Below are 24,618 nucleotides of genomic sequence, written 5' to 3'. Positions count from 1 at the left end.
AAGAATAGAAATAATCGTCTTCATTGCAAAGTAGGCCTACTACACTGTACTGATTTATCTTAATATTATTTAATTTTGCCTGCATAACATGCCATTGATATGCAATAATTCATGTCTGACAATATATTTAACAGAGTTGTATCATACTTTAGTTACTAAAAATAATATATTTACCAGAGTTCTGCCTGTTCGCCCTCAGAGGAGGCATGGCATCCTCACCATGTGTTTGATGCAGGTGTGCACTACGGAATTTTTGGTGCTTTGCAGTCACTATTTTATTCTCTATTTTTGTGTTGTTGGAATACATTTGTTTGTTTACTTTGTGGTCTGCTTCCAATTAAGGTTGCAGCTAATGAGCCTGGTCGAAACAGTGACAGACTTTTCCCTTTACATTTTTTTTCACTGTATTATTTATATTTATGTAAGATTAGCCTACATCTGCAATTGTTACAGTAATAACAGTGTTTTGAATCATATGCTGTTGTTTGTTGTCATAAGGTGTTCCTGGTGTCTACATGTTCTTTATGCGAACACACCTCTCTCTGTATGAAAGGTGGCTTACCGACATCACTATGATTGATGCTATACACTTAGTATTTTCCTATGTAGAGCAAAGAATATGGGCGGAGCAGTGTTGCGTAATGTACAGTTGAAAAGCGAAGTCCTTCGATGAAATGTTGATAACCTGTAGGCTAGTGCATTTCCCTCGGACGATTGCTTATCGCTAATATGGAACGTCTTTTAAAGTTACTTTTCGCAGCAAATGTTATATATTTGAGTTCATCCATCGCGCATGATGGCAGGTGTGTCTTGGCAGGTGGAAAGAAAAAAGGCAGCATAGTTTTCCTGTACGTTCAAACCATGCTCTGTTGCATCTTCTTCATTGCAAAGCAGGGCTACTATACTTTACCGATATATCTGTCAGAAACTTCAACGGAAAACAAGAAACATAAAAATATAAATGTAATCTATTTTGCCTGTATATTCAATAATTCATTTCTGAAAATATATTTAACATAGTTTTTTTTTATCATTATTTAGCTTTTTAATTTTTAATTTGTATTTTTTTCTAATAAAAACTGTAATGCTGATCACTGCAGTGTCTTGTTTTCTGTATAACTACAGGACCACTGATCCACACCAAGCTAGGAGCCCTTAGAGGCCAATACACGCGCGTGAGGGGGAAGCCAACAGCAGTCCACTCATACCTGGGTTTGCCCTTCGCTAAACCACCAGTGGGACCCCTCAGGTTGGCCCGTCCCCAACCTGTGCAGGGATGGGAGGGGGTCAGGGATGCCACCAAGCAGCCATATATGTAAGTCAATGAAGTCATACCCTCAATATTTATGAGGGGCCATTGCTGACACTACAATCATCATTTACTACTTAGCCAAAGTATCGGAATGATCCTTTATGGTATCACTCATATGCTTTGTGTAGAATAAGTCCCTGAAAGATCATTCCAGTATATTTTTATTAAAGATGTTTTAAGGACACAATCTTAAGTAGATCCAGTAGCCATGGGAACAACTATTGAGATGATTTGGTTTCAATGAGAGTGGAAAGGAGTACATGCTGAATTAAATATCTAAACAAGTCCAATGACTTGAGAAGATGTGTCAGAGAGAAATGTGATCCAGAGAGAACAATGCTCACTACTTAATGTTGCAGTTAAGAAGAACATCTTGTGCGTACAACATGTGTCTCCTGTGTGTTGTCTGAGCCTAATTAGATACTGTCCATTCTGACTGTAGCAGCAATTCCTATTTTACTACCACTGGCGGCTGAGTTGGATTTAGTTCTGACGCGTGTAGAAAAGATGAGAAGTAGAGGTGAGTCCAGTTGGTCCCTTTGACCGTTTATTGTAGAATGGTGGATAACAAGTTGTTGCAAATAAAATAAAGATTTTAAACTAAAAGGTCTTTCGTAAAGCACAGTTCTCCTTCGTTAACGTCCTGGCACACGGTCAAAAAACTGTTGCCTTCCTCAGCCACGCCCAGATGCTGTGGCTCCTGGCTTTTAAGGCCTTTCCCCCTAGGGCTCCACCTTCAGCCTCTCAGGTGTGTTCAGGTGTCCTCTAGGTGGGGCAAATACCTACGGCCATAGTGTCACTCATACAAACACACACACACACACTTGCACATACTAATAAGGAGATAATATATGAATCAACATAAAGGTAAATTTGGCTCCTACATACCGGCCCCTAATTGGGTTTGTAGAGGCAAAGACAATTATTTAAATTACAAAGGAGCCATTTCTATTTGCAGTTTACATATTTTCAATCATTTGGCAATCACAAAATAATCTCAAAATATGAACTCAAAGTGAATAAATACACTTATCTTGAACTCAGGATTTTACCTTACAGGAAATGTCATCACCCTCGAGCAGTAAGCAGATTTTGGACACTGGCCTCTCCAGTACACTTGTCGTTGTTTGCAGCTTCACCACACGGACATGGCCTCTGGCATCAGGCTTGGCCTCTAAGACTCTTCCCAGTAGCCAACAGCTGCGAGGAGCGTTGTTATCTGCTATTAGTGCAATGTCGCCTGGGACAAAGTTTCTTCTGGTTCTTGACCACTTTTGTCTTTCCTGGAGGAGAGGGAGGTATTCTAGCAGCCATCTCTTCCAGAAGAGCTCAGCAATATACTGGACCTGTCTCCAGCGTCTTCTGTGGTAAAGGTCAGAACTTGAAAAGACTCCAGGGGGCAGAAGTGGGTTAGTTCTGTACAGAAGTATGTGATTGGGAGTTAAGGCTTCTAAATCTTGAGGGTCATCAGATACTCTTGTTATAGGCCGGCTGTTGAGAATTGCCTCAACTTCACAGAAAACAGTGGTTAGGCCTTCATCATCTAAAGTTTGCTGCTTCAGTACTGAACATAAGACATGCCTTACCATTCGGATGAGGCGTTCCCAGAACCCACCATGGTGAGAGGCAGTGGGGGGATTGAAGCTCCACTGAACTCCCTCCTTCCTTAGAGTTTGTTGGATCTTTCTGTTATCTATGGCTTGAAGTGCTTCTCTCAGCTCTCTCTCTGCACCTACAAGGTTAGTGCCATGATCGGATCTCATGTGTTGCGCCGGGCCTCTTCGACACAAAAAACGTCTGATAGCATTGATGCAAGAGTCTGTGGTTAAAGAACAGGCCACCTCCAGATGTACTGCTCGGCTGGTCATGCAGGTAAAGATGACACCATACCTTTTCTGCATACTTCTGCCCCTTTTCACCTCAAATGGGCCAAAGTAGTCAAGACCAACGTTTGTGAATGGTGGCAAGTCTGTGACAAGTCTTTCACCTGGCAGATCAGCCATCTTTTGTTCACCAGGTTTTCCTCTGTTCTTTCTGCAAGTCACACAGTGAGAGAGAATCTTTCGTGCAGCAGTGTTTGCATTTACAATCCAGTATGTTTTTCGTACCTGGGATAGCATATGGTTCCGTCCACCATGTCCAGTTTGAGCATGAATGTGGCGCAGGATGAGAGTGGACACATGGTGGTCTTTGGCCAGAATGGCAGGGTGTTTCCTTTCCTCTGGCATCGCTGATCTCCTCAGACGGCCACCCACTCTGAGAATGCCACCATCCAGCGTCGGATCCAGTCTGTAGATGCCGCTGCCTTTTCTCACACAGGATGCTCCCTCTTGCAGCATGCTGATTTCCTGTGGGAAACTTTGTCTCTGCACATAGGTAAGTATTGCATTTTCTGCTCCTTTTAGATCTTCAACTGTTATTGATTCTTTCATGTTGAACTTAACAGACCTTGTGTTTATTCGGGTTGCCCTTTGATACTGACCGTCGTCCTTTGAGTCCTTTCTTTTCTGCACCAAGTGCCTCAATGCATCCTTCACTTTCATTATCCATGCAACAGCTACTCTTAACTTCAGCCAATCTGAAAAGTAATTGAGTAACTTGTCTGTGGGCCTTTCCTCACATGTCTGCATTATGGAATTAACGGTTACAGATTTTCTGACCTCTGGGTCATCCGTACAAAGCTGTCTCCTGTCTACTGTGTCATTTGGCCAATCCTCTTCTGATGACCAGAGGAACTCCGGTCCACAAATCCATCTTTGCTTCTGCATGAAGCTCTCTGCGCTCACACCTCTAGAGCAGTCGTCGGCAGGGTTTCGTTTTGTGTTAATATATCTCCACTGAGACACTTGTGTGGCTTCCCTAATCCTAGATGTCCTATTCGCCACATAGGTGTGAAAGCGAGTGTGGTCATTTGAGATGTACTTTAACACAGCTGTACTGTCAGACCAAAACACTGACTTATCTCTTGTTGATGGTAGTTCTGCTTTGAGCATTCTGTCCACTTTGACTGACAAAGCTGCTGCGGCTAGCTCCAGCCTAGGGATGGTCTGCCTTTTTAATGGAGCTACCCTCGCTTTGCCCATCAAGAATGCTACATGGACCTTTCCTTTTGCGTTAGTCATTCTGAGATAGCTGGCTGTGCCATAGCCTAGCTCACTGGCATCAGAGAAATGGTGGATCTGGCTGTGCACTGACTCACCAAAATGATGTGGCTTGAAACAGCGTGGTACCTCAAAGCCTTCAAGCAGTGACAGCTTACTGGTCCAATTTGTCCATTGCTCAGATAGAGTATGGGGAATGGTCATGTCCCATCCAAAGTTCTGTCGGCATAGTTCCTGCAACAACAATTTAGCTGGCAAAGTAAGTGGACACAAAAAACCTAAGGGGTCGTAAATTGAGCTTACCATTGATAGGATACCCCTTCTGGTAAGTGCACGTTCACTGATTGTGATGTTGAACTTAAAGGAGTCACTTTGCACGCACCACTGAAGTCCTAAGGCTCTCTCCATGGGCAACTGATCTTTGCTCAAGTCCAATTCCTTTACCTCTTTGGCTCTGTCCTCTGGTGGAACAGTAGCAAGGACGGCTCTGCTGTTGCTTATCCACTTTGATAAATGAAATCCTCCTTGGTGACAGACTGTGGTGAGATTTGAGATCAGCTCTACTGCTTCCTTTTCTGTGGGCACAGATTTTAAACAATCATCCACATAAAAGTTTTCCATTATTGTCTTTGTTACCTCAGGTGGGAAGTTGCCTGCATTGTCCTGTGCAGTCTTTCTCAGTGCAAAGTTTGCAATGCTGGGTGAAGAGACCGCTCCAAATAAATGAACAGTCATTCTGAATTCTGTAGGAGCATCATCCACATTTCCTTCAGGCCACCAAAGGAAGCGCAAAAAGTCTGTATCACCTTTTGTGACCTTGACCTGATGGAACATGGCCTGTATATCTGCCATCAGTGCTACTGGCTCTTTTCGGAAACGTGTCAGCACTCCTATCAGTGTGTTTGTCAGATTTGGGCCTTGGAGTAGTTCACAGTTGAGGGCTGTTCCCTGAAATGCTGCACCGCAATCGAACACTACTCTGATGGTCTTCTTCTTTGGGTGATATACCCCATGATGAGGGACATACCATACCTTCCCATCAGTTCTGTTCACCTGTGCTGGGGGAACCATTTCAGCATAGCCCTTATGGATGACATCACTCAGGAACTCTCTGTACTCCCTCTGATAATTCAGATCTCTTTTGAACTTCCTTTTCAGATTCAAAAGGCGTTGCTCTGCAATCACACGGTTGTTAGGCATTGTCACCTTATCAGCTTTAAAAGGTAAGTTAATGCAGAAGTGACCCTCTATCACTTTAACAGATTCATTGGCAATGTTCAAGAACTTCTTGTCATCTACTGACATTTCACTCTTTTCATCATAGACTCTCTCATTGAAATCAGTGTTGTATTGACTCACCAGATGTTCTTGCAGGTTAACCAGGGAGATCCTATTAGCAGTCGCTGTGGCCTTGTCCACACCTTTACTGCATCCTCCCAATGGACCATTGACTACCCAACCTAGTAGGGTTCTTACAGCATAGGGCCCATCTTCTTGTGAGTTGATCACCTGCCAGGGTTCCATCAAATTTGCTGCATTCATGCCAATGAGTAAATCAATGTCAGAGTCTATTTGTGGTAATTGAACTTCACTGATATAAGGCCATTTCCTTAAATCCGCCTCTGTTGGGATGTCGTCCCTAGTCACCGGCATAGACCTTTGAGTGAAGACTTCTGGTAAAGGAAGGAAGTTGTTAGTTGTAAGTTCGCTCACTTCTAGACCTGACACCAACATGCTCTTGACGTGCCGTTCTTGTGACATTGTTTTTAGCAACACAGTTGTTGGTTTCCCTTCAAGGCTCAATTTTTGCGCCAGCCTCTCTGTGCAGAATGTTGCCGAACTGCCCGGATCGAGAAAAGCATAAGTTTGAATGATCCTGTTGCCTTTCACAGACTTCACTTGAACAGGTAAGATTGAAAGTGCACATTTAGAGTTCCCGGCACCATTATGCCTACAAACATTGGACTTCACCTCTTTGATGTTCTTTGGTGGCTCTGATGACTTTGAGGTCTCACCTTTGACCGGAAAGTTGATGTGAAGCACACTGGGATGCATTCGGTTGCAGATGTTGCATGACAGACGCCCTGCATGGCAGTCTTTGCTTCTGTGTCCTGTACGCAAGCATCCAAAACAGAGTGCCTTTTCCTGTAAAAGATTCAACTTTTCCCTGTGTGATTTCTTCTTGAATGCAGAGCAGTGCTCCAGACTGTGAGCACCATCACAGCAGAGGCATGGGGATTTGACATCACTGTCCATGTTTGAAGTCACTGGAGTGGTTACCGCTGCCACATTAGCTGCATAACTAACCTTGGGCCTAAACATGGGCTTGCTTACCTCGGGTCTTTTACTCCTACTTGCAACTGACTCTTGGATATCTCCAAATACTGGGTTGGAGCATATTTTTGCCTGTTTCTCAATGAACTGTACAAGATCTGAAAATGTAATCCTGCTGTTGCTATCCAGTTTTTCCTGGGCTTTAGTCCTCCACTTATCACGAAACTTGAAGGGTAATTTCATTACTAAGGCCTTCAAGGTAGAGGCAACATTCAGTTCATCCATGTAATCCAGCTTTGTCATGGCATTACAGCATCCTTTCAGAAACAGAGCATACTCCTTCAAGGCCTTTGGGTCTTCAGGCTTCAGGCTAGGCCAACTAAGAGCTTTCTCAATGTAAGCGGTGGAAATGTTATACTCATTGCCGAAATGTTCATGCAACAAGCGTTTGGCTCTGAGATAACCCTGATCTCCATCCATATGCTGACAGCTTCTTACTAGTTCCCTAGCTTGACCTTTTGTATATTGTTCGAGGTAAAACAATCTGTCTAGTCCATTGTCTGTTTTCTTCTCAATGTTATGTTCAAAAGAGTTCATAAATGACCTAAACTCTAAGATATTTCCATCAAAGACAGTAACACTTTTAAGTGGCAATGTGGATAATTGCTGCTGTCTGAGAAGCATAGACGTGATTTCATTTTGTCTATTCAAGATGGCAATTAGATTACTGGGAGCTACAATGTCCTGTAATGACCTGCACTGCTCTTGTTCAGGTAGTCTAGGACCTGCCATGTCTGCCTGGGAGTTTACTAGATCATCAACCAGCGGTCTGTATTCTGTACTGAGCTCAACTTTGTCAGAGTGATCAATGGATTTCTCATTTAAAAGTTTTGAAACATTACCTCCTTGAGTTGCACGAGCTGCCTGCTGATTCAATCCAGACTGTGACCTTTGAGCTGGACCTACGGCCTCTGGGGTTTCTTGGAGTAACCAATGTCCTATATGGTCACCTAGTTCACCTTGTCTGCTGCTTGCTTGAAACAAAGGTACGTGTTTCGCCCCATCCTTTGGTCGAACAATCCTTTCTTCAGGCATGTTGGTTGTGAGAGCCACTTGGTGCACTGTGTCCATGTTGGCGAGTTCCAGGTTCCTTTCCTCGAAGTACGCGTTCATGCCATCAGCTGGGGTAGAAGTCACTTGCTCCTCAGCACCAGCATACACTGCAAGCTTGGCATTTGTAGCAGACAGTTCAGCCTCAAAATTCAAAGTCTCCCTTTGCCTTCTAATTTCTTCTCTTTCTGTGGCTAAAAGTTGTTCCTTTTTCTCTAAAGCATGCCTTTCTTTCATAGTAGCAGCCTTGGCTAAAAGTGCTGCCCTCTCCGCCTGTGCTACCAGACGAGCTGAAGCTGAACTTGATTTTGAACTTTTAGATACCCTACTTACTGAAGAGATGCTGTCCTCAGGACTAATTTCATCTTCCTTCTCTGTTGAAGGTGCAACTACAGGACAAGATTTTATCCATTCATCAGCCCTTGTCTTAAACTCCTCAATATTAATCCTCTTCGGTTCATACCACTGTCCTGTGTCTGTAACACGTTCATCCTTTGACAAAAGCTCTTGATATTGTTTGTGCAATTCATTAAACTCCTCTAACACCCCTGTATATATCTGTAGGCTCTCCTTTACTTGCTCCAGGTTTGCTGGATCAGACATGAGCTCACTCATCTTATTCATTTTACGAGTCAAAGCAGCCAATCTATTCTTTCTAAGTTGCTTTGCTTCTTTCTTCTTATTTTCTAACTCAAACATTTCTTTTTGCTTTTCAGAATCAACAGAAGTAACAGCATGGTCATCCATCTTGGAAACTGAGGCTCTTTGTTCAACTTGACAAACTTAAAAGTCCTTTTTTGTTCAAAAATATAACTCAATATTCCACAAAAATGATTCTTCTTAAGACAATAAACAAGATTCCTTTCAAAGTTTTTTCATTAACATACCGATTGCTGTGGATTCACTTGGATTCAATCTTGGCCCTCCAGCACTTCAGAGTGGCACATGCACTTGAATTCACGCTTGAACTTCCTTTGTTCCAGAATCCAGTTCCATCCAATGTTGTTTTCTTCCAAGTACATCCATCCAAGGCAGTTTTTTGACTAAATTGTAGCAGCAATTCCTATTTTACTACCACTGGCGGCTGAGTTGGATTTAGTTCTGACGCGTGTAGAAAAGATGAGAAGTAGAGGTGAGTCCAGTTGGTCCCTTTGACCGTTTATTGTAGAATGGTGGATAACAAGTTGTTGCAAATAAAATAAAGATTTTAAACTAAAAGGTCTTTCGTAAAGCACAGTTCTCCTTCGTTAACGTCCTGGCACACGGTCAAAAAACTGTTGCCTTCCTCAGCCACGCCCAGATGCTGTGGCTCCTGGCTTTTAAGGCCTTTCCCCCTAGGGCTCCACCTTCAGCCTCTCAGGTGTGTTCAGGTGTCCTCTAGGTGGGGCAAATACCTACGGCCATAGTGTCACTCATACAAACACACACACACACTTGCACATACTAATAAGGAGATAATATATGAATCAACATAAAGGTAAATTTGGCTCCTACACTGACCACTGTGAGGCTAGTACATGAATAAGTGCATAAACATGTTTACAGAAATATGAAACAGTAAAACACTGGTGTCACAAAGAATGAGTTCTTGCCGCTCAACCAATGTCCAAAATGTACCAGTCTGAGCAAGTGCAGCCTAATTTCCAGTTTGCCTTTAGGTGTCTACAGGATCGACATGCGTCTGTAGCACTTGCGAAAGTACTTAGCCTGGTCATTGAGATTCCTGAGGTGTCCGAGGACTGTCTCTATCTGAATATCTATACTCCTGCCAAACCTGCTGAAGATGCTAAATTACCTGTAAGTTCCAGCCCAGAGTGACAGCACTGGCCACAGCTTTAACTTGTGTTTTTGAGCTCTTTGCTTGTATTCTGTTGTACTTCTGTTATGAGCAAATGCTATGAGTCTGATCAGAGTCATGAGAGTGTCTGTCTGAGGTAATATGCTGCTGATTGTCAGTGTGTGTCTGAGGTAATGTGCTGCTGATTGTCAGTGTGTGTCTGAGGTAATGTGCTGCTGATTGTCAGTGTGTGTCTGAGGTAATGTGCTGCTGATTGTCAGTGTGTGTCTGAGGTAATGTGCTGCTGATTGTCAGTGTGTGTCTGAGGTAATATGCTGCTGATTGTCAGTGTGTGTCTGAGGTAATGTGCTGCTGATTGTCAGTGTGTGTCTGAGGTAATGTGCTGCTGATTGTCAGTGTGTGTCTGAGGTAATGTGCTGCTGATTGTCAGTGTGTGTCTGAGGTAATGTGCTGCTGATTGTCAGTGTGTGTCTGAGGTAATGTGCTGCTGGTTGTCAGTGTGTGTCTGAGGTAATGTGCTGCTGATTGTCAGTGTGTGTCTGAGGTAATATGCTGCTGATTGTCAGTGTGTGTCTCAGGTAATATGCTGCTGATTGTCAGTGTGTGTCTGAGGTAATGTGCTGCTGATTGTCAGTGTGTGTCTGAGGTAATGTGCTGCTGTCCTTCAGGTCATGGTGTGGATCCATGGTGGAGCATTTGTCCTGGGCTCCGCCTCCTTTTATGACGGATCTGTCCTGGCAGCCTATCAGGACGTGGTAGTGGTGCTGATTCAGTACAGACTTTCATTGCTGGGCTTTTTCAGGTGAGATTGCAGTTATGAAAATAGACTTTAATTTATTTTGAAAAGTACAATTCCTGAATAGCTCCGGTAATTTGGTGCCACAGAGTCTATAGACTATTAACGTTACTCTACCCAAAATGCTGTGAGCTGTTACAGTTTGCAGTTACTATAGCTACTATAGTTATTACAGTTGGTTTAGTTGAATTTCACAGCCAAAGCATGTTCTCTTCTTCTGTCTCCTACCAGCACTGGGGATGAAAACGCCCCGGGAAACATGGGTTTCTTGGACCAGCAGGCTGCACTGCAGTGGGTCCAGGAGAACATCCAGAGCTTTGGAGGGGATCCCTCCTCTGTCACCATATTCGGAGAGTCAGTAGGGGGAGTGAGCGTGTCACTGCAGGTGGGTGCTTGGTGTTTGCCGTGAAAACATTAATGAAATTTTCAGAACCCTTCAAAAATAAAGATCAAATAGGGTAGACATCTAGATAAACTGTGTTAATACTGCAACTGTGGCATTAAACATATTTCTTTTTAAACATTTTATTCAGTTTCTCGTTGAACTTGACATTATTTAGTATCTTCTGATTCAGGTTCTTTCGCCACTGAGCGCTGGACTTTTCCACCGCGCCATTGCACAGAGTGGGACTGCATTCATGGAAGTCATGACCAAACATAAGCCTATGGACACAGCTATGGTTGGCATCCTGCACCTCCTGCACCTTGTTTGGCATTGTAGCACTGAAGTGTTGGGTGGTTTTCCCATGTTACTATCCCCATATTCCCCATAATATATATACAGACATCCGGCGGTAAATACTTGATACAAACAAGACCAGTTTAGTGGTTATACACTGTGCTCATAGGGTTATTGTTACAGGGGTGAGAGTTACAGCATTGTAAAACTGAAGTGTTTGGTGGTTTTCCCATGTTAATATCCCCATAATATATATACAGACATCCGGTGGTAAATACATGATACAAACAAGAACAGTTTAGTGGTTATACACTGTGCTCATAGGGTTATTGTTACAGGGGTGAGAGTTACAGCATTGTAAAACTGAAGTGTTTGGTGGTTTTCCCATGTTAATATCCCCATAATATATATACAGACATCCGGTGGTAAATACATGATACAAACAAGACCAGTTTAGTGGTTATACACTGTGCTCATAGGGTTATTGTTACAGGGGTGAGAGTAACAGCATTGTAGCACTGAAGTGTTTGGTGGTTTTCCCATGTTCATTAGATGTTTTTCACTGTTCCCTTAGATTGTTGCAAACATATCGAACTGTGCTGGCACCAAACCACACCAGATTGTTGACTGTGTGATGCAGATGTCGACTGAAGATATTTTAAAGGTCGTCGGGGTGAGTAACTGGACCTTGGAACATTCAGTTACTCTTCAAAAGCCTTTTTCTGACTTCATTGGGTACTTCCAGTCATTTTGAACAAAAAAGGATGTCCCTATAATCTCCACACACATCTGTAAAATCTTGTCTAAACATGGGCCCATTGATTTTAATGACCCCAACCTCTGCACAGACCAACAGGTTTGCTTTTTCACACAATGCCCTCTATTTCACAGAGTACGAGCTGGATCTGGGGTCTTACAAATAATGATGATTATTTCATGCCAAAAAATATAGAGGACACTTATGAGTCGTTGAAGTTCAACAAAGTACCGTTAATTCATGGAGTCACCACTGATGAAAGTGGATCGTTACTGCCTTCGGTGAGTAAGCATGTGCAGTCTTTGGGCATCAGAGATTTCAAACACAGGTAACTATTTGCATTCATCATCATCACACTCTTTTGCAGCAATGCCCTGACTGAGGCTACATAATACAGAAGAACAATACATAAACAAGCCATAACAAAACAAAACAGACAAAAAAAATAAACAAAACACATTAAGTAACTCAGAAATTAAGTATATATAAAAAAGTTGATGATCTGGCTGGTTTTCAGTTTCATACTCCACCTGATTGGACAGAGGGAATGGATCGTGCGACCGTCAAAACATTGATAACCGGCTTCATCCGTAATGTAAGCACAGTTTCTCATGCTCCTCTTCATCAGCTAGTACAAGCAGCCTAGTTTGCTGAACGTCAATGTCATGAAGGTGTGTTGCCCCAGATCTCCTGATGCTATGTATTTCTTTCATGCACTGTACTGTATGTTTAAAGACAGAAGACTGGGTCGTTGACCTGATTTTGGATGACTATTTGGGGAGCGGGGAGGACCGCATCAAAAACAGGGATGGATTCAGAGAGGTCATGGCAGATATGGCCTTCATTGTTCCTGCCATCCATACGTCAAATGCTCACAGAGGTAAGAGACCAGTGTTCGGAGGCCAGCAGGTTGTACACTGTGACAGAGGTCAGTGACGGTAGCACCGATGTGTTGTAGCATCTTTGTTCACATGGTCAGCCCGTGCTCAGGGCTACAGATTAGAGTCCAGGGCGGTATTAGCTGTGTGTGCTTCTTTAGCTCAATGGTGGTAACAAGGTGCTAACATCAAGGTCATGGTTTTGATAGTACTGTAAACCTGTACCGTACTGTCATTTACTTCAGATGAATCCTCTGTAATGCATAAATATAAAAAAAACAAAGAGTTAATACATCACAGATGATTAAGGAAAACAAGAGTTGATAACTGCTCTACTTGTCCACTGACATTGAAGATGTTCTGCTTTGAGGGAACAAATACTTACACTGCAAAAAATGCTTTTCTAACCTAGTGTTATTACTCTTATATTGAGATGAAAAATCTAGTTGGTCTTGTTTCTAGCTAAATCGTACTTACCTAGTGCTTTCTTGGTAAGGTTATTTTTACCTATTTCAAGCAAATATTACTTATTTTAAGAAATCTTAACAAGCCAAATTTGCTTAACGCACTGGCAGCCAAATTTGCTTGTTTTAAGCAAAATCCTGCTTAAATATGTAATTATTTGTCTTAAATCTAGAGGGGCATTTTTGGCAGTGTACAAGGAATCGCTCTGACTTAAGGGACACACAGAAAAACACCTATGAACATTTCAATTTCACCCCCCACAGATTCTGGTGTACCAGTTTACCAGTATGAGTTACAGCACGCTCCTAGTGTACTGTTGGACAAGCGTCCAAGCTTTGTCAGGGTGGACCATGGAGATGACCTTATATTGGTCTTTGGAAGCACCTTCATGAGAAGTCACGTCAAAATGGAAGGTAATTTATTTTTGTCCATTATTTTTGGCTGCACATTGCTGCTACCCTCCCCTAGCAATGTGTACCTTTAATGAACAGAAGGTTTCCTCAACCTATACTACAACCCACACTACATTATGCAACATTGTCTCTTCCCCCTCAAACAGGCATCTTCACAGAGGAGGAAGATGAGCTCACTAGAACAATCATGTCCTACTGGGGCAACTTTGCTCGCACCGGGTAATTCAACTCCACCTTTTGAGAAGGACACACAATAACATCCTAAAAATGTCTGTGTACATTGTGTATATTCTTTGCCTATGTATATCTTTATTCTGGTATTTGTGTGTGTGTGTGTGTGTGTGTCATTATTTCAGATCTCCCAATGGTCCTGGGTTAACCCACTGGCCTATGTATGGTGCAGGGGAAGAGTACTTGGAGATTGGGCTAAAGCAGCAGGTGGGAAACCATCTAGGGGCCGACCGCTTCACCTTCTGGACAGAGACACTTCCCAAGAAGATCCTGGAGAAACAGCAGCAGCGCAGTGATGAGCTGTAGACGGCTTATTCATTAAAGGCACCCAGTGCAACTTTATAGGCTTGAGATTCGAAAAATAAACATTCAATTTCTAGTCTTTTTTACGCGTAGTAAGTTCAATAACTCCATACCATTACGTATCGACATTCAAAGAGCAAATATGAGACGTCGTTGTGTGGTGAGAACTGATAGAAAATCATACACAACAACAATCGCTGGTGGGTAGAGGCCATTTTTCCATTGACTGGAATCCTGCTTTATTAATTGGTAGCACCAATAAATAAAGATTTGGGGGAAAAATGGCGGCGATTGTTCTCACCACACAACGACGTATCATCTTTGCTCCTTGAATGTCGATATGTAATGGTATGGAGTTATTGAAACTTACTACGTGTAAAAAAGACTAGAAATTGAATGTTTATTTTTAAGCCTCGAAAGTTGCACTGGGTGCCTTTAATGATGTAGTGTGATAATGCAGAAACACCATACCCCTGGCAGGTACTACCAAGCCAGACAGTTTTGAGGTTAGAGGCCAGTCTAAAAACAGCATTGCCATCACCCATTGGCAGTAGAGTGATGGGATGAAGATTGAGCCAATGTATTTGTCATACATATGAATGGAGTTTCTGCCTATGCAAATTATGACACATTCAATAAGTGTGTCGCTCATGTACATATTCAAATTAATTTCAAAAGAAACTTGTAATGCAAAAAACTTTACTTTTCATATATACTTTCACTCTGTAAAGTTTTATTGTGGTTGGAGTAAAGGAAATAATTGAGCCTGTTTGGGTGTTTTTTGGGCATGTCTGATTAGTGTATAGCTCATTTGCAATGTTACAATAAAATTTCAAATAAATTGTAATACAAATAATTATACTTTTCATGGGTACTTTCATTGTGTAAAGGGGTGTATTGTTGCCTGGCATTATTAGCACACATCTCAGATTGATGAGATTTAAACATATTTTCTCAACTAGGATTTCTTAGGACATTTAGTATGTTCTTCTGGACACCTGATAGAAATGATCTATGCTGAAAAAAAATATTTTACAATTAGTTGTAAAACGCTACTTTGCCTGGACTACAAATCAAGTTTATAATGTCCCGTATCTACAGCAAGTGCCCTATCATAATAACAGATTCATTAAAGTACAGGAGGGACTTTTCAATGATTAAAAAGCAGATATGTATATATATCGGTGATCGGCCAAAATGAGCTTGTAAATATCGGCATATCGGATATCGGCTCAAATTCAAAGCGTGCATCCCTACTTCCAGCGCCTCAAGGGAAACGGTTCACCTTTCTGTTAGCTTTTTTTTTTAGTTTATGTTCCCACCGTACCCAGGCAACAAACATGCCTGTAACGTTGGGGGTAATATAAGGTAATGCTGGCATAGCATAGGCATTTATATTTGACTCCGTCATATTTCACTGTTTGACTGATATATTTGAACTGTAAACAGTAGGTGCAATTAGAGTTCATCACTGTGTGTCTGATTGCATTTTAATGTTTTCCTTTGCCACTTGCCTGGTAATATGTTTGATTCAGTTTATGCACTAGGGTGCTAGGCTCACTTTAGAAGTGTATAGCCTGAGTTGCTAGCTGTAAGGCTACCTAGCTTTTGGTTTACTTTAAAGGCGCCCTATACCTGTTGTGAATTATTATTAAGTAAAGATTAGTTTATAAAAGGTAGATACATTTATTATTTGAAGTCAAGGGTGAACTAACTGATTTATTTTGTAGCAAAGGGAGAGTGTGGTCACCCCACCCGGGCTCGAACTCGGGTCTACGGGGTGCCTGGCTTAATGGTGTGGCAGCCAGAGAGCATATTCACCTGTAGGGAAGATCACGTCGTCACAGTTGTTTTGTTAAAGAACAGTTTAAAGAAATGTTAAACAATCTATTTACATTATTTACAGTAAAATTGGAAGAATCCTTATCTGTAATTGATGGTAAATTACTATTAATCTGAAGGCGTTTTAATTTGAAAGGAGATGCCTTTATTCTGAAGTGCAGCAAGTGATGTGTGAATGTTCTTGTTAGTTTTTAGTATGATTCAGTAAGTGAAGTCGCTAGTCACATGAACTTGCCTTGTTTAACGAACCTATTTAATTAGAAATGCTTCTTCTTTGTGAATATTGCTTTATATTGGAGAGAAAAGTATTCCGTTCATAAAAGGGACCCGTTTGATCATCATTAGAAGCTTCCATTACACAACAATACTCTAGGTTTGTGCCTTTAGCTAACTTTAAAGCCTAGGTGGTGCTTTTGGCTCACTTTAAAGGCGCCCTATGTTTGTGCTTTTGTGCTTAAAGGTGCAATAGGCGCCTTATTTCTCTGAAAAGTATTATTTTGAGTGAACAAAGGTCATTTCATTAAAAGGGTAAGAAGGAAACATTATATTTTAAAAACTGTGTTGTAATTTAATTTAATATTTTACACAGTAAACAGTTTCTATATCATTAAACTTGCTAAGTTTTAATAAGCGGCATTTGTGGAATTGTGTCACTTGGTTAACTTTTTACAGAGGTTACATTTTATCCTCTTCAAAGTTTAAAAACTGTTTTACTGATGAATTATCACACTACATCATTTATGAATCAGCCGTCTACAGCTCCCCACTGCGCTGCTGCTTCTCCTGGATCTTCTTGGGAAGTGTCTCTGTCCAGAAGGTGAAGCGGTCGGCCCTTAGATGGTTTCCCACCTGCTGCTTTAGCCCAATCTCCAAGTACTCTTCCCCTGCACCGTACATAGGCCAGTGGGTTAACCCAGCACCATTGGGACATCTGAAATAATGACACACAAACACACACACACACACACAAACACACACACACACACACACACCAGAATGAGCATACACAAAGGCTGAGAATACACCTGCACACACACTCACCTGGGATCTAAACTGGTGCTTCGACTAGTGCCTAACCTGCACTTACAGCGGTTACATTCCTGCACTTTTTCTTTTCTATTTTCATGTTTATTTTATTTGTATTCCTATGCAAAGTAGTATGTATTGTTACGCCAGGGTTCTAATGCTCGTAGCTTGACTGTTTTCTCCCTTGTACGTCTCTTTGGACAAAGGCGTCTGCTAAATGACTAAATGTAAATGTAAATATAATGTAACCTTCAGCCTGAGGAGCGATCATACAGTGTGCTCAGTGAGATCAGGGAAATGTCCTGGCAGCACCAGACGGGGATAAGGAAGGCAGCTTCTCTGTTATGGATGCTGTCAGTAAAGTATCAGTCAGATCTCTAAGAGGGCTTAACTGTGTTATTGCTATTGTTAAATGTTCTGATGTTTAGTGTTCTGTCCTTTAATGTACTTAAGGGACTTCCTTATATTCTGTTTAATTTCTGTTTCTTCTGAAAATGTTCTCATCACTTGGTCATCAAGTGTAATTCCTTCTTAAAGTGACAGTATGTAGCAATTGTACTTCAGGGTTAGGGTAAGGATTAGCAATTTTACCTTAAAATAACAGCTTCAAAAAATTGGGGTGCTAAAATGACGTTTAATATGGAGAATGGCCTCTGTGCCATTGCCATACCAGGGTCGGTAGGCATATTACTGCACTATGTAGGTTTCTTGGAGCTGCCCAGGTTCTACTCTCTGCCGGACTAGTAAATAACTTATTTGCCGTCTTGCTTTGTCTTGGGTTGCACTTGCTTGATGTTTGACTGTGTTAGGAAAGTTGTTAACTCACTAGTCTATCATAATTTCAAAGTAATCAAATTTCCACAGGTTTCGCTAGGTTAAGTGGCTAGCATTTTGTTAGCAATTAGCAATTCCACCGTTGTGCTGCTTAAATACACATTTGGTTAAAAATAAAAGTGCACTGTTCACAATAATGTAAATTACCCGGTGCGAGCGAAGTTGCCCCAGTATGACATCAATGTCCTACAAAGCTCGTCTTCCTCCTCTGTGAAGGTGCCTGGTAGAGACCAAAGAGATAGGCTATGTGTTAGAATATCAGTCTTAGAGGAAAACCACCAACCATGTAACCAAAGCAGTCGCCAAAGCTAGGTGAATAAAGTTTTTTAAATGGAAAAGTAGTGTAGAATACGTAGCCTAATGTAATGGACTTTAATTTTTTATCTTAAATGTATTCGAGGAAAAGTAAAAAGTATTCTGCATTAAATGTATTCCTATGAGTACAATTGGTTATTATGTAATACATGTACAAGTAAACAAGCGTTGCTACCCACCTCTGCATAAACCTTACCATTTATCTGGACATGGCCTTTCATGAAGCATACTCCAAACACAAATGGAATTTCGTCTCCGTGATCTGCCTTCACAAAGCTTCGGCGCTTGGGCGAGAGTATGCTTGGAGGATGCTGGAACTCATACATGTAAACAGGCGCACCAGAATCTGTGGAAAATAGTGATGACATAAAGGGTTTGTTTATGTGTGTGTGTGTGTGTGTGTGTGTGTGTTTGTGTGATAGGCATCCTGCAGTCGACAGGGATCGAACTTGGGTCGTCCACTTAGAGGGCGGTGTGTGTATGTGTTTTGCTACCACATTTCCTACCACGTCAACTCATTGAAAGAATCCTGAATGGAGACGTTCCTCTCATGTCCTCAAGCAAGCCACCCCTGGGGCCACTAGATGGTGCCAGTGAGCTGTCACTACTCAAAGTCTGGTCTTTTAAAGCTAAAACAGCTAACCTGGAAACCCTTACCTTTCCAATGAATATTTTACATGGTGGACTGTCTCACAGTGCTCAGCCCTTGTAGTCTTACTTATGAGATGAGACATTCTCAGTTGGTGCTCAAACCGAAATATGACAGTGTTTGTAGATTGAGACGCTTAGTTTGAGAACTCTTGTGAGAGAGGCAGACTCTAAACTCACATCTAGCCCTGTTAATGGGAGGCTAGCATGCTAACTACTCTAAACTCACACCTAGCCCTGTTAATGGGAGGCTAGCATGCTAACTACTCTAAACTCACACCTAGCCCTGTGCATGGGAGGCTAGCATGCTAACTAAAACCCCAGTAGTGCTAGCGCCAGTCGTTAGCAGCCCGGTCTCCTAAAGCCTCAGGGAGTGAAGTTAACCCAGTTAACCCAGCACACAGCTTAGTATGTGAAGTTAACCCAACACACAGCTTAGTATGCGAAGTTAACCCAACACACAGCTTAGTATGTGAAGTTAACCCAGCACACAGCTTAGTATGTGAAGTTAACCCAGCACACAGCTTAGTATGTGAAGTTAACCCAGCACACAGCTTAGTATGTGAAGTTAACCCAGCACAGAGCTTAGTATGTGAAGTTAACCCAGCTCTGTTCTCTTACCTCGGTGAGCATTTGATAACTTGATGGCAGGAATGTTGAACACGATATCCCCAAGGAGCTCTGTGAATCCATCCCTGTTTTTGACCCTGTCCTCTCCTGTCCCCAGATACTCCTCCAAAATCAGGTCAATGATCCTACTGTCTTCTACCTAAAAGAAGAAATAGGCATTTGTTGCTGTTGATATATAACCTCCATGCCATGACACTCGGTCAACTATGCAGATGACTAGATGCAGAGGCTTACATTTGGGAAGAAGTAGGCAACCGACTGTTTGATGGCCTCAGGATCCATCCCATCTACCCAGCCAGGTGGTGCAAGAAACTAAAAAAAAACACACATCATCCAAAGACCCCAGACCAATTCAGCTTCATTAGCAATACACTGGCTGGTGATTATGGTTTAATCATGTTTTCTTATGTATATATAAAATCTGATTTACCACACAATCTGCGAAGCATACTTAGTGCTTGTACATACAATTTTACACTCTACTCACCGCAGGCAGTAACCATCCACATTCGTCATTGTTGATGCCATTAATTAATGGTACTTTGTTGAACTCATGGGATTTTATAAGGTCTTGCGCAGGATTGGGCAAAAAATGTCCGTCGGCTGTTATCCCAAATTCTAATTCAATATTCTGTGAAATCAGGGACATTGTAAAAATAGATGAGAAGCATCAACCAATTACACAAGTGGCCAGGGCTTTAGGTCATTACAATCATATTATACAACCCTTGACCCTTTTCAGACAGGGTCTTACACAAGCAGCGGATTAAACATTAAATTAAACATTTCATTAGATTAAACAGACAAACATCCTTCTACTAGGAGTTCCGTTTTTCTCTATAGTCTAGAAGTTAAGGACCATAACGTCTCACCTCTGCAATCTTTAAAACATCCTCGGTCGACATCTGCATCACACAGTCAACAATCTGGTGTGGCTTTGTGCCAGCACAGTCTGATGCATGGGCCACCATCTAAGGGAATAGTGAAAAGCATATAAGGACAATGGGCTCTGATCTCAGCTACCTACCATCACTTCAGCCTCACAATGCAAAACAAGCCATAGTTAGTGAAAAGTTATTATCACCATAGCTACGGCCAATGGCTGTTCAGTGATGAGGGCATCCATGGCTGAGGTACCACTTTCAGCAATGCCTCGGTGGAACAGACCAGAGCTCAAGGGTGACAGAACCTACAAGGAGTGATTCAATAAACATAATTAATGCCAAGGTCATTGACCAGTGCCAAGGTCATTGACCAGTGCGTACCTGTATGTGTAAAGTGAGATGAATGTCACAGCATTCAGCGTTCATTAAAAAAAAAGAAAAACTTGAAGTCCCTAAAATATAGGATTCATGTTTTCATGAATCAAGCACATAAGCACAGAACCCACCTGCAGAGACACGCTCACTCCCCCTGCTGACTCTCCGAATATGGTGACAGAGGAGGGATCCCCTCCAAAGCTCTGGATGTTCTCCTGGACCCACTGCAGTGCAGCCACCTGGTCCAACAGGCCCATGTTTCCTGGGGCGTTATCATCCCCAGTGCTGGTAGGAGACAAAATAAAAAGCATGCCTTGACTCTGCCTGTGTGATCTGGACACACAGACACATGCTCAGACTGAAGCGGTTTATAAAAAAAAGAAGCCAACGTAATAAATAAATACATAAAAAACAGGGTTGATGTAGAATGTAGAAAAGTTGGGCTCATAATACAGGAAGGCTGCAACCTACTTAAGCAAATCTTTCACTTAGGGGTTGACATCAATTAAATGCAGGAAGAAAATAAGCATTACACTTTACGACTGGTGTAAAGAAGTATCCTACACACACACGTTCATAATGACCACACTGATGTTAGCGACCATGGGCATGTGTCTAATTGACACACACTGCCTGACTGGCTAAGAGTGTAAAGAACCATTTCTCTTCCAGGACACTGACTGCAATCTCACCTGAAAAAGCCCAGCATTCCAAGTCTGTACTGAATCAACACCACAACCACGTTCTGATAGGCTGCCAGGACAGATCCGTCACAAAAGGAGGCAGAGCCCATAGCAAACGCTCCACCATGGATCCACACCATGACCTGAAGGACAGCAGCACATTACCTCAGACACACACTGACAATCAGCAGCACATTACCTCAGACACACACTGACAATCAGCAGCACATTACCTCAGACACACACTGACAATCAGCAGCACATTACCTCAGACACACACTGACAATCAGCAGCATTACCTCAGACAGACACTGACAATAAGGATCAGACACATAGCATTTGTTATTACATTTAAGAACCTACTGTATATACATTTAGCAATTCATTGAAAGGGGATCTGTGCATCATTTCAAAAACGCAGATCAGAGCTATGGCCTGTGCTGTCATGTTATGGTTGAACTCACAGGTAACTTGGCATCTTCAGCCGGTCTGGCAGGAGTGTAGACATTGAGGTAGAGGCAGTCCTCAGATACCTCAGGAATCTCCATCACCATGCCAAAGCTTTCTGACAAGTTGAAAGACATCTGTCGGTTTTGAACACACCTAAAACACATCAGAAAAGAGACCACCCTTGCTCATAATGGGTGATTGTGGACACACAATACAATTTGTGCAGTTCAGTTTGAAGTGCGAAACCCAAACAATACCTAATGTTTTAGTTTTGAATGTTTTAGCTTTCTACTAGAAGCACAACTGCAGAATTTGACCTTCACCATGCTACAATAATTACTATACATACATGTGAGGGATATAACAATGGTGCTCTCTTTAAAACACTTGATTTGGGTGTTTAGATACGTGTGTGCTAGTTTGACTGGCGCCTCAGCTGACTTTATCTGTGCCCTACATCTGCCCTATATCTGCCCTATATGTGCCCTATAAGTGCCCTATATCTGCCCTATATCTGCCCTATATAGGCCCTATAGTATGTGCACAGGGACAACACCCGACACCAAAACATTCTGGCAGTAAATGGTGTTGAAATCATCTCTGACTGAATCTAACTGAGAGCTCTGACGTCTCAAATAATTTCACTGGAAAAGTCAATCTCAGTCATCTCATTCTAGTCGTTCCTACCGACATTTCAGCAAAGCTCTCCTATGGTTCCTTTCAGATAAATAATGAATGTTTGGCACTTCATATATCTCTACTAGATTCTGTTTACTGTTCTTCCTCAGGTTTGAAAAGAAAATACATAGATGTGTGTTAAAGGACACAGATGATTATTTAAGGACACAGATGTGTGTGAAAGGAGTAGTAAAAGATGATTGTAGTGGCAACAATGGCCTCTCATAAATATTGAGCGTATAACTTCATTGACTTACATATATGGCTGCTTGGTGGCATCCCTGACCCCCTCCCATCCCTGCACAGGTTGGGGACGGGCCAACCTGAGGGGTCCCACAGGTGGTTTAGCGAAGGGCACGCCCAGGTATGAGTGGACCACTGTTGTCTTTCCCCTCACACGCAAGTATTCACCTCTAAGGGCTCCCAACTTGGTGTGGATCAGTGGTCCTATAGTTATCCAGACAACAACACCATGCAGTGAATTATGGTTACTCTACAGAATTGTAATACTATGGACAAAAATCCGTTATTCACTATAAAATGCTGATTCATTGAGCCTGATAGAGGTCTTCACGTTTCATAACGTCAATTTGTTATCTTTACGGCATCCATATTAGGTAAGCCAATAGCTTATGAATAATGCTGCTGAACATTTCGGAGTTAAGACCATATAAGGACGTACTTTTTAATATAAATCTTGTATTTCTTAAACTATTTACAAATCTTTCCATTAATGCAAAGAAGGAACAATGACGTTTTACAACAAAGTTGTTTTACAACAGTCCAGCTAAACTTACCATCATGCGCCGTAGACGAAGTTAAATATGTAACACCTGCTACGAAAACGAGCTGTATCAAGAGTTTCATTGTTGCCAGAGTCCGTTGTGAAATGAGAAGGAGATACAACACGACCTGCAACTCATAAACTTTGCTCTGAAGTGGTGTTGATTACTGGGTACCTTCCACGCCCATACCCTTCGCCCTAGAAAGCGATTTACACCGAGGCGTGTTGTAAAAGGGGAGGGACGAGCACAGTGTGAAATGTCATGCATGACAGCCTCGTGGAGTTTCTGCACCTTACTCCACGTAAAGGGATATTGGTTGTCAACAGCCAGCCAGTCAAATATGACCAGTGAGTTAAACTGGATTAAGAACACCAAGGGCCCTGTATAAACATGATTCATCTGGTTAAACTGGATTAAGAACACCAAGGGCCCTGTATAAGCATGATTCATCTGGTTAAACCGGATTAAGAACACCAAGGGCCCTGTATAAACATGATTCATCTGGTTAAACTGGATTAAGAACACCAAGGGCCCTGTATAAACATTTTTCATCTGGTTAAACTGGATTAAGAACGCCAAGGGCCCTGCATAAACATTATTCATCTGGTTAAACTGGATTAAGATCACCAAGGGCCCTGTATAAGCATGATTCATCTGGATTAAGATCACCAAGGGCCCTGTATAAACATGATTCATCTGGTTAAACTGGATTAAGAACACCAAGGGCCCTGTATAAACATTATTCATCTGGTTAAACTGGATTAAGAACGCCAAGGGCCCTGCATAAACATTATTCATCTGGTTAAACTGGATTAAGATCACCAAGGGCCCTGTATAAGCATGATTCATCTGGATTAAGATCACCAAGGGCCCTGTATAAACATGATTCATCTGGTTAAACCGGATTAAGATCACCAAGGGCCCTGTAAAAGGATTATTCATCTGGTTAAACCAGATTAAGAACACCAAGGGCCCTGTATAAGCATAATTCATCTGGTTAAGTTGTTGTATAACAAATAAACAATATGCCTCTTAATCCTTCATCAACATTGAAGCCTCTTTCCTAGACTGACAGCCCATTTCACTAATGTGCTCTTTAAATCCAGCATGGATATGTAAATTCAGATGTGTTTAAAGGGGAACCTAGTGGATATCTAAATTCAGATGTGTTTAAAGGGGCACCTAGTGGATATGATGATGATGTTCATAAATGGGGTGGATCAGTGTTTTTTTATTAATTCAGGTAGCCAATAAAAGAGCTTCATTGTGCCTGTCTTTAATCCTGAATTTGATCAAGCCTCTTTAAACACATCTGAATTAAGAAAACACAGGTGCCCCTTTAAACACATCT

At 41.9% G+C, this 24,618-nt stretch overlaps 1 protein-coding gene and 1 pseudogene across 2 annotated transcripts; one reads left to right on the top strand and one right to left on the bottom strand.

The window, feature by feature from the left end:
- Positions 1-729: 729 nt before the first annotated feature.
- Positions 730-14,120, top strand: LOC308380331 (cocaine esterase-like; annotated as a pseudogene). Its single transcript, XR_013969093.1, has 13 exons — positions 730-805; positions 1,126-1,315; positions 9,456-9,594; positions 10,264-10,397; positions 10,623-10,776; positions 10,967-11,071; positions 11,645-11,743; positions 11,962-12,108; positions 12,345-12,422; positions 12,563-12,707; positions 13,434-13,583; positions 13,730-13,802; positions 13,940-14,120. The product of XR_013969093.1 is annotated as a cocaine esterase-like (transcript).
- A 2,592-nt stretch (positions 14,121-16,712) lies between these two features.
- Positions 16,713-23,370, bottom strand: LOC308380916 (fatty acyl-CoA hydrolase precursor, medium chain-like; the record flags this gene model as incomplete). The annotated part of the gene is made up of 13 exons (XM_080858378.1): positions 23,280-23,370; positions 22,740-22,929; positions 21,819-21,957; positions 21,364-21,497; positions 20,803-20,956; positions 20,497-20,601; positions 20,285-20,383; positions 19,900-20,043; positions 19,647-19,724; positions 19,404-19,551; positions 18,331-18,480; positions 17,967-18,039; positions 16,713-16,890 (listed from the first exon to the last, which is right to left on the bottom strand). Exons 1-13 carry the CDS (start codon positions 23,347-23,349, stop codon positions 16,713-16,715), a joined length of 1,662 nt encoding a protein of 553 aa, XP_080714504.1. The 5' UTR covers positions 23,350-23,370.
- Between the last annotated feature and the right edge of the window lie 1,248 nt (positions 23,371-24,618).

Source organism: Sprattus sprattus, assembly GCF_963457725.1.
Source record: "Sprattus sprattus genome assembly, chromosome: 19".
In the NCBI taxonomy this organism is placed as follows: domain Eukaryota; kingdom Metazoa; phylum Chordata; class Actinopteri; order Clupeiformes; family Clupeidae; genus Sprattus; species Sprattus sprattus.
The sequence above is the reverse complement of the archived record's forward strand: the minus strand, read 5'-3'. Positions and strand labels throughout refer to the sequence as shown.